Below are 11,150 nucleotides of genomic sequence, written 5' to 3' on the forward strand. Positions count from 1 at the left end.
GAAATTGAGAAAAGAAGCCAATGATTATTTTCATACGTCTTATTGTTCCGACTTTCGATACGAAAGTAACGGAATATTTGTGCTCGGGGTGGGTTTTTTTTTCTTCAGACAAATTTCGACTTTTTAACTAGCCATTTTCGACGGAATTTTTTTATGTCATTCGAAAGCTATTGTTGTCTTGAGCTCGAATTTGAAAAGATATTTCACCTGTGATCATTTTTCGTAAAGTTATTGAGTTTAAAGATTGCCATTTAGGGACAATTAACGCGCCATATAATTCGCGCTATTAACGCGTAAGCGGAGATTTAATCCGTCTTAGAAATCGTTCCAAATTGGTTGAACGAAGCTTATTTGCCATAATTGATTTGTTACAAGGAACGAAATCTCTCTTTTTGTACTTAAATGGCGTGTGGGGGGATGATTTTTATAAAAAAATTTCAAATTTTAGAAAAAAAAATTTCATTTTATTTTATTTCATTTAAATTTTTTATGTTATTACTGCTGCTCCATAAACCCTAAAAGGCAGTCGGAACATTCAGGGCTTTGCCCTGATACGAGCAGCCTTGTTTTAATATAAATTGATAGTTGGGCCTTCAAACAATAGCATACCCAATGAAGACAGTGCAAATAGGATGATGATTTTACACTCACGTCGTATGACGGTTGAGAGGGTAGACCTAGCCCTGTCCACCGCAATCAGCACGTGGGTGTTGAGAGAATTCAGACCAACGAACATCAACACCACCGACTCACTGAAATCACAAACAGAACAATCATTTCCAGTCCCCTCTTTAATTTTTTCTAAAAACCATTTGATTAAAATCTATTTAAAATGAGTTTTCATGTTTCTCAACGAGTCATGACTCGTACTGCTTAGGTTTTATAAGATCAATTGCTTTTTGAGAAGGAGGTACAAGGGTGGGGGAGGGTGGGCACTACTTTTTCTCAATTCTCACTGCCAAATTCCTCCATAATGGCCCCTTCCTTTGATACTATTTTACGACATCCATTTTTGACAAAAGAATCATACATTTTTTCTAAGAGCACCTTTGCCACCCATATCCTTACTTTTAAATAACAGCGCGCGCAGATAAAGCTTTTTGGAAAAAACTTTTAAGGGACACTCGGAACCAGGTTTTGCCATATGAGCAGTGTTGTCTTGTTTGGTCCAGTTTATGAGCCATTTTTTATTCGTTAAGTTAATTATGTTTGAGTGTGGTTTTTTCTTCATCCAATTTCGACGTAACAACTAAATGTTTCTTACGAAGTTTTTTGATCTGACTTTTTTGAAGAAATTGCGGAATATTTATGCTTGGGTGGTTTTTTATTCATTAAATTTTCGACTTTGTAACTAAGCGCTTTGACAATTTTTTTTCTTGCCAACTGGAAGATATTGTTGTCTAGAGCTTTAATTTAGAGAAACATTTCACCTGTGATCAACTTTCAGAAGTCAGAGGCGTTTCAAAATTGCTTACTTGGGTAATTTGGGATAATTAACGCGGGTTAAGTTGCGTTCTTTTAACACGCGTAAGCAGCAAATTATTGCATTCCAAATTGAATTGGGCCAGCAGTTTAGTCATGTTTAATCAATTAGTGACGCTAAACACTCCTTTTGTAATTTACATAGCGTGTGGGGGGGATAAATTGAAGAAAAAATGAACAATAATTTCTTTCTTTTTTTTTTCGATTGTTTCGTCAATTATTCAATCAAAATTTTTTAATTGACTCTAAAATGCAGTCAGAACTTTCAAGGCTTCGTCCTCATATATAAGCAGTCTTGCTTAAAACTGATTTTCTTTTATAAGAAAAAAATGGGTTTGAAGTTTGTCAATTAAAAAAATGCGCTTTCTTCGCCAGTTTTCTATAAACGCGTAGTGTGTAGTGTGTGTAGCGACTTAAATCTATCCAAATTGAGGCTGTTTAGTTGTTCCTAATATGTCGTTCTTAGGTGAGAAGTAGGATCTTTCGTATATCAAAGCCCTAAATATTCTGACTGCCCTCTATTGTCAATAAAAAGCTTTTTGGGTTTAAAAGAAAATTTAAAAAAAGGTTAAAAAATGAAAAAAAAGTATACATTTTTCCATGATTTTATTTTTAAATTCCTGTTTGATTTATTAAACAGGTATTTTGAGAACGTTTTTTTTTCCAGATGAGATCTGGTTTTTTTTTTTTTTTTATTTTTTTTTTTTTTGAGACGCTTTTTCGAAAAATTCGCTTTCCCAAAAAACTACCCGTCAGATTCTCATAAAAGTGGTACCAATGGATTCAGTAGCGTTTCACCTACCTGCCTGCATAAATTTTGGGGCAATTTTTACCCTACCCCACCCCCTACGGTCTTAGAAAAGCTTCACAACTCGGTACTTTTTTCACTTTTTGCCCATTTTTTCGGACATTTTCGATTTCCTCAAAAACTACCCGCCCAGATTTGGGATTAAGGGTTTAATCGATAAACCAGGTTGTAGGAAACTCCCATGCACAAGCGGCTGGTCCCTAATTGGCTTAAGGGAAGAGCTATAGACTTAGGAAAAGTCACTTTTTTGATTTTTTTTGCCTATTTTTTCGGAAATTATCGATTTCCTCAAAAACTACCCATCCAGATTTGGAATTAAGGGTTTAATCGATAGACCAAGTTGTAGGAAACTCCCCCGCACAAGCGGCTGGTCCTTAACTTGCCTAGGGGAAGAGCTATAGACTTAGGAAAAGTCACTTTTTTGACTTTTTTGGCCTTTTTTCAAATCTTTCCGATTTCCTCAAAAACTACCCGTCCAGATTTGGGATTAAGGGTTTAATCGATAGACCAGGTTGTAGGAACCCCCCCTACACAAACGGCTCGTCCCTATTTTGTCTAGGGGAAGAGCTATACACTTAGGAATAGTCAATTTTTTGGTTCTTAGGCCATTTTTTCAAACTTTTTCGATTTCTTCAAAAACTACCCATCCAGATTTGGGATTAAGGGTTTAATCGATAGACCAGGTTGTAAGAAACTCCCCTGCCCGAGCGGCTGGTCCTTAATTTGTCTCGGGGAAGAGCTGTACACTTAGGAAATGTTTTTTAAAAAGTTTTTTGGCATTGGAACAAAGATTCAATATACTTATTGTGTGTATTTTTTAGACAATGGAATCCGCTATGCTTACGTTTTCTCGCTTCTGCTTGGTGCTATTGGCTTTGTGTTGAGTTTTTTTGTATGGTTCGAAGAAGTCCAACGAGAAGTTGCACGAGTTACGCTGGTTCTCTTTAATCAGGTCGGTTTGTTCCACAGAAAGTTTTTGTGATGTCAGTTATAGTCAACATATTATAGTCATATTTGCAATGCTTGGACAAAATTTAATTAATTCGAAAATTAAAGAGTCGTTAGAAAAATGAAAAATACTTTATTTCATTAATGTTAGCTGGTTTGTGAAACACACATTTCACTTAATTCTAGTGAATAATTATTCACATTGTTGAAGCATTGTGCATATGAATTTATTTTAAATATATTTAGCATGTAACCATGATTGATACGGTTTGCCTTGTCGCACTGTGAAAGGCCCGTTTAATTCACATTACGGTTGCCTTGTCGCACTGTGAAAGGCTCGTTTAATTTTAGTACGGTTTGTCTTGTCGCACTGTGAAAGGCTCGGTTTGTAAAGACATATTCAGTTTGTTGTTTTTCTCTACATCAGGTACATTCCTCACCGAATCCTGAGTGATCTCAATCTTCGAAGGAAGATTTCAAAGTTTCCATGATTTTTAAATTATTTACGTTATGTTAATCATTGATGGTAATGAATAGATTTGTAAAGACATATTCAGTTTGTTGTTTTTCTCTAGATCAGGTACATTCCTCACCAAATCCTGAGTGATTTCAATTTTTCTCTACATTGATAACATCATGAAAGTATCTGTTCTATGAAGTATTTGTTCTGTTCGATGAATCCCAAATTTCACTTAAGGCTCACTTAAGTATCATTGATGGTCATGTGCTTTTTGCAGCTTTTTTCCAGTATGTTTGGATAGTGTTTAATGCCTTACGGCCAGTAACTTCCACTTCCGAATTGATTCTATCGTGAGTTTGTTTGATCAACAACGACACAGAAACACCTTTTTCTTCTGGGATTTACGTCGCAGGTGCTTTCTTGAATTCCACCATGTTGTCTTTGCCAGCAAGCATACCCGCTAGGGGCCCTTCTCACAACTGGGAAATTTCCGCTAATTATATGACTGATCAGAAACTTTCAGACTTTGAGCGTTGCATTTGTGAGAAGGGTGGGGAGCAAAGTGCATCCGGGTCCTCGTCTCGCTCCCTGGGCAGAATTGTATAACAATTCTGGCAGAGTGATGCACACAATTACCTTGCTACATTAGTTTACAAAACTCATCCGAAATCAATCTGCGATTTCGCTAACCTTACACCCCCCACCCACATTTTTTCAAACTCGTTTTTTCAATAAAACAAAAAGCGCTAGCTAATTCGATTTCATCAAAATTTGTATAACGTTTTTTCTGAAATAACCAAACAGGTCTCTCCAGCTTCCAGCTGGGCCCCTATTGTCTAGGGAAACACCTATGGACTTGAAAAGTTCCCTCATGAAAACTTTTTACCAAAGCGTTACCAATGAATGCATAAGCTTCTCTTTCACTTTTTTGCGTAGGAAGGGCGCTATCGACTTGAGAAACCTGAAATTTTAAAACAATTTTAAAATAATCAATATTAAAATAATCAAACAGGTCTCTCCAGTTTTCAGCTGGGCCCCTAGTTTTACCCCCCGTGAAGCATTTTGAGAAAAATTTCACCTGTGATCAATTTTCAGAAGTCAGAGGCGTTTCAAAACGTGACATAATTTTTTGCGCGTTAACGTTTTAATAAGAGCAAACTGATGGCTTCAATTCAAGGTGGAAGGATTTAATTAGCAGCTTATGCTTTAAAAGAAAGTATGCAAAAAAAACTCATTTCCTTAGCTGGAATATAACTGAGTAAAAAATCACCCAAAGTATAAATATTTCGCAATTTCTTCGTATGCTTCTAAGGAAATGAGTACTTTTTTGTATACTTTCTTAAAATTACGACTGTGTTTTTAAGGGTCGCTCGGAACAATCCGGCAATTGTTCTGATTCGAATGTTCTAGTCAAATTAAAATAATTTTCGTTGATTGCCTCGAATAATTTGCGTAAATAAATTTCCAAAAAACTGAAAACACTTTAGTTTTTTCTTTTAGATTTTTTTTCTAAAACTATCTACACATACGCTATGTAAAGGTACAAAGTGATATGTTTTCCATACCGCAAGGTATAAAGTAGAGCAAATAGAATGCTTCAATTCAAATTTGAACAATTTGTAGATCGAATAATATCTCCGTTAATGCGGTAATCGCACATTAATAATCCCAAAGTCATTAAAGCCCCGTAACTTATCAAAAAAAAGGTCTCAGGTGAAAAATCTTTTATAATTTTTACCAAGTATAACACTTCTTTTGGGGTGAAATTCTGTTAAGAATAGCTAGTTGAAAATTTAAAAACCAATACTGAACACCAAAATTCCGTCACATTCTTCGAATGTCGGAATATTGCTTAAATGGAGGGCATAGGGTTCTTTTAATTTAACTGTTTTTTTATTCTAAAAAAACTGGCTACCGAAATCAGCGTCTGGACACTTGAAGCAAGGCTTCCTGAAGTTCATTCAGCTTCCGTTTTAGCTCGATAAAAAAGATTCGGATACGTTTTACTGTAACAATAAACATGTCACTATTTTCCACTCATTTCCATTTTTAATGTGTTATCCGCCAACCCTGGAGAATAAATATTTCGATTGAAACACAAAAAAAGTAATGCATTTGTTTCATATTTTTTTGACACAAAAATTTTTAATACGAATTTAAGGGTTAAAAAACTGCTCAAAATTAAATTACCAAAATTAAATTGAACAGTTTATATGAAGATACATGCAGTGTTCTTTAATCGATTTTTTAAATGTGCTCTATGTGGTTGTTTTCCAGAAAAATTTGATTATATAGATAACCGTTTTTGAATTTTGAATTGCATTTTTGAAATATGCTGGCCCTCAGATTAAAGTTCAAAAACTTCATCATCGAAATTTTTCAAATCAAATTTTCGTAGAAAGTAAAACTGTTGAAAAAGAAATATACAGTTTCGAAAACGAGAAAAATATAAATATATAAATATGAAAAACATTTTTGAATGAAAAACTTTGGCGGCTAAATTAATGTTATTATTTAATCTTAGAATAACGATATCTTAAACATGTTAAACCCAAAAATTTAATTGTTTGATTTTGTCCTGATGAGCTCGAAGTTTGAAAGAACTAGAAGAGAGTGAATACTTCTTTATTCAATTGATAGTTCTGAAGAAGAAGCATGTTTGTCCCCGGCACTGGCGCAAAATTCATCAAAAAAAAAACATTTTCAAAATTCTTGTCGGAAACCGTCTTTGTCCTAGAATAGTATTGTTCTAATCAAAAAAAGTTGGTGAATTGCCAAAAGAGGTTGAGCTAGAATTATCTCAAGAAAAAAGCTGATTTTTAAACACTTTTGCAAATTCTGAGGATAGAATTGTGTTTATACGTCGACTAAATTGATTTTCCGTTTTCTTTCAAAGTTATTAGAAAAACTATTTAGCTGAAAAAACATGCTGAATTTTCGGTTTTTGAACCTTTTTGGAAAATGTCCAGCAAAAATTGTAGTTTTTCGTTATACGTCTTTGCTCCAAAGTCAGTACATTTTGCATTTAGAAACGCCTTTAAAACTGGTCAACGACAAATGGATGTTGTTAAACAATGTGAAAGGGGTTGAGTGATCAGAGTCTCAAATCTAAAGGGCAGCGGAAGAAACAATGTCTGCAGGAAAAATTTGAGTATCAGAAGATGGTGAAAAATTGTTTAAATTAACTAACTTTCTCATTTTTTGACAATTTTTTGCACTATCTAAAATATAGCGCTACCCTGAGTTCAAATATAAGCAAAGACTTGAGTTGAGACCATTCTTCTTGGCGTGATGAGCGTTAGAAATTTGCCAATTTAGCCAACTTGGGATAATTATTGTGTATTTATCCTACCTATTTTTTTGAACCGCAGGCGGTGAATTAATGAGATTAAAATTCTTTCCAAAGCGAATTAAAGCAAGTTAATTAGTTTAGATAGCGCGTTAACGAACAACAAACGTTGTTATTCATTCTTCATTTAGCATGTGGTAGAAAAATTCTTCGTTTAGCATGTGGTGCAAAAAAAAACAATCAAAATTTGTCCATTTTTCGAAAAACGGATCGTTTTTTTTGCAAAAAAACTAGAATACATTTGTTTATTCTCCCTGTGATTTTTTATCTTCATATCTCCACTATCTTCATTTGTAAAAAATTGAACAGGGAACTAGCTACTTCAAACTTAGTTATATAAAGTTTTCAAGGTTGGTCGGCCGAAAATGGATGTCAAAAATCATAACAAAGCATAGCAAAGGAGGGACCCTTTTGGATGACTATGAGGTCAAATCCCCAAGGAAAGGGCGTCCGTCCCGCGCCCACTAAATCAGCCACTACTTTTAACATATTTTATCCTTCCGCAATGTTCAGCGAGTTAATGTGTCTAATAATCCATTAAATTCGTTCGCGTTCAACTAATCATTTGATATTGATGAAGGCTAACAGCGCATAATTTATCTCCTAATTATGTAATATTTAATGTGAAGGATCAACATTAATTCAAAAATAAACAAGGATACCCGGTTACTGTGCATGTGGCTTACGACAATACAAAAAAAAACAATTCCCAAGTAGTGTCGTTTTTTTTGCGTGGTTTGATAAAAGAATCTGAATGAAAAACTGGAAATAAGGCGCATTCGACAGTCATAATAAAACAGGCAAGTTGAAAAACGTTTTTGCAGAAGAACGATTTAAGAAAGTTTTTTAGAAACAACAAAAATTTTGAACATTTGTTAAATTTTTTATTCGGCTTTCGAAGAAAGTGAAGGAAATATACAATCGGGGTAGTTTTTTCTATTCAGACCAATTTCTTAAAATTCTTTGCCTCCTCGGAGGATCGACCATTGTTCTGCATGCGCCCACTGAACTTGCACACCCATATTTTATCTTGCCACGAGTCTGTCTTAACTGCTCGTTATATGTTTTACACGTGGCGAATTATCCCACACAACAAAAAATCTTTCCAAACTCAATTGCGACAATAAGCTAAATGGTTGTTGAATTTTTCACAGAACTCAAATTTTTACACTTAAAATTTGATTTTATCAGCCTAAAATTCATAGTATGCCAATATTTAACTTAGCAAAAACTATTTGAGACCAATTAAAAGGCAGTCAGAACATTCCGGATTTTGCCCTGATACAAGCAGTTCTGTTCTCATTTTTTCTCCTTCTCCCCACAAGCTATTTGGAGCTACAAAAAATATATTTTGCATGTGCTAAAGTATTAAAAAGAGCAAGTTGCTTACCAGGTCAATATGAAAGGATTCAGTTGGCCACTTAAGCTTTGATAGAACAAAATATATCGCGGGTTAATTATCCCATTTTGAATTTTTATTGTCAAAATAATTCCAATATCAAATCATTACAATGTTGAAAAAATGATCATAGAAGAAACGTCGTTTTAAATCTGAGCCCCATGAAATTATATGGTAAAAATGTGTCAACATGCTTAGTCACCAATTCAAAAACTAGCTCAATACAAAAAACAAGACTGCTCGTATCATGGCAACCTTCTGAATTCTCCTATTGTCTTTTAAAATCAAGGTAGTAGTGTTTCCTCTTAAAAAAACGAGTTTCCTCTCCGCTATGTACAGAACAAAGTGATATATTTCGGACTTGACAAAGTATAAAGTAAACAAGAAACATGCCTCCTCTTAGTTTGGAACAATTTTTTTGACTTATTAAATCACCGCTTACGCGGCAATAGCCCGAAATATGTCGCGCGTTAATTGCCTCAAATTGGCCAACTTGATAATCTGAAAACAACCGTAACCTTACAAGAAACATCACAGATGAAGTTGTTTTAAAAGTCTGATATCAAGACACTACTAGCTGTCGGAGATGAAATAAAAAATTTGAGTCAAAAATAGCTGGTGAAAAAATCGGAATTGGAGATAAAACTATCCCTAGCACAAATATTTCGTTACCTTCATGGAAAGTTGGAACAAAAGTACAGTTTTAAAAAGCTTCTATCGTTATCATTCAATCAAATTACTCTGTAGTGACAAACTTTTTGGTAAAATAAATTTCCATAGAAGCAATGTTTGAATTTTTGAATCCAGATAAGCTTTCTTATAAGAATAGATTAATTCTCTTGATTGCAAGAACAATTCAAACATTTCAAATAGTCGAAACTTAATGTTGCTTTTTAATTCAGGAAAATAAACGGCTGAATTAAACTCCATTTGGTGCTCTATGGTTTGGTTCGGGGATCTATCTTTTAGGGATCCAGCCAGGGACGGATCTAGGAATTTCTCGAAGGGAGGAGGCGGATTTTCGAAAAATAAATTCGAAAATTTTGTCGATCTTTTTATGTCGACCAAATTTGTTTTCCGACCGGTTCTAGAGCATTATAAAGACCCTAACTTGACCAAAAAAATTTGCGCCGCATGAAATTTTTTATAGTCATTTTTGGTCACTTTTCGGAAAAAAGTGTTGGTCACTTTTGTATTTAAAGTGGACTAACCCTATAGAGAGTGGTCTGTACTCGAAGAACTTGAGAGATCCAGTGATGGTGAGGAGTCCACAGCAGGACACAATGAGATCGGAGAGTGCCAGAAGGATGCAGTAAATCTGAAAGTGTGTGTGGATGTTGACCGTGCGCATTATCCTCAGAAATTGCACTATCACGCCAATTGCGATGAGGGAAATAATAGCCGGAATCAATCTGAAACTGGCCAGTTGCTTCAGCCAAGAATCAAAAGTTAGCGTGGCTTGTTTGTCATAATCCACGTTAGTTATAACAGAATGATTGCCGGTTATCAAAGGGTTGTTTTCCATTGATTTGTCTGGGTCAGTATGGGCTGAAATTGAGTTGGGATCGGCATACTCTATTCTGTAAGACATCTTTTTACCGCTATTCTGGAACCAGAGAATTAGATAAATAAAAGTGAAAGGGAGATTTTCTTTGATGGATTTAAAGGAATTGAATTCGGAATTCGGTTCCTCTGAGAGACTTAAGTTGACTTTGACAACATACTTGTGCTATTATTTGTAATTTCAGTTTAAGCGAAGGTATGCTGCTAGTACACCAAAAGCAGCTGAAATGTTCAGATTTTTAATTCCTTTTTATTGTTAGGTCACTCCTCGGACCTAATTGTCATATAGGTAAAGCCAAAATGCATGACAAATTACAAAGATAAAAATTGTTTGTAATATAAACCAAATTGTTCTCCTCTTTTCGATGTTCAGGCAATAAAAGCCATGTCTCGGCTATTTAAATATTGATTTTAATCCTTGAAATCTGAAAACCGCTTTTTACTGACTGACGCCAAGAAAACCATTTGAGGAAATGAAAAAAAAAGAATGTTAATTTTCATTGGCGACCCACAACTCAAAAAATGGCAAATAACTTTCCAGCCATTGATATTTTTTCTTATTTTAATTTAAAACTGAAGCAAATATTCCACCTGAAAAAAAAGAGTGGTAAACTCAGCTTTTTTCGATTCATTAAAAAATGCTTTTCAGAAGGTGTGTCGTATGAAAAATTCTGATTGGTTGAAATTTTAACGGGAGATTTAGATTGTACCGCTTTGAAAGTGGGGATAACAATCAACATGCAAGGTATTTATGAGGGAAAACTAGTGCTCTGTGAAATTGGTCCCCCTAAAAGATTCAAATGGGGATAATATCAATCTGCTTTCAATTTAAAGTCTCCTCATTTATTTCGGATAGCGAACCCTGCAAACCTCAAAGCGATATTAAATGCGGTCTGCGGTTTTTGAGAATTATTGGGAAATGCTGAAAGTTAAGGTACTTTATCCCCTTGAGAACAAAAACAAATAAAACATCTCGAGTAGCAGATATTTCAGGGTAGCAAATTGATATTTGTTATTTGTGAAGAAAACACACGTAATTCAATATTAGGCCAAGGCGAGAGTCGCTTTAAAGTGCTCTGAGTAGAAATTGACGTCCTTGGACTTTGAATAATCTCGAGAGAGGAACGGAACAGGTAAATGT

The 11,150-nt window shown here is 34.7% G+C and overlaps 1 protein-coding gene across 1 annotated transcript; it reads right to left on the minus strand.

Moving 5' to 3' along the window:
• Positions 1–651: 651 nt before the first annotated feature.
• LOC134856012 (rhodopsin, G0-coupled-like) lies at positions 652–10,606 on the minus strand (the record flags this gene model as incomplete). Its single annotated transcript, XM_063872384.1, is given in 2 exon segments — positions 652–752; positions 9,658–10,606. Coding segments are annotated over 2 exon segments (481 nt in total), but the record flags the coding sequence as incomplete, so codon positions are not given.
• Positions 10,607–11,150: the final 544 nt, after the last annotated feature.

This window comes from Symsagittifera roscoffensis, unplaced genomic scaffold (genome assembly GCF_963678635.1).
Source record: "Symsagittifera roscoffensis unplaced genomic scaffold, txSymRosc1.1 SCAFFOLD_597, whole genome shotgun sequence".
NCBI classification, from domain to species: Eukaryota; Metazoa; Xenacoelomorpha; order Acoela; family Convolutidae; genus Symsagittifera; species Symsagittifera roscoffensis.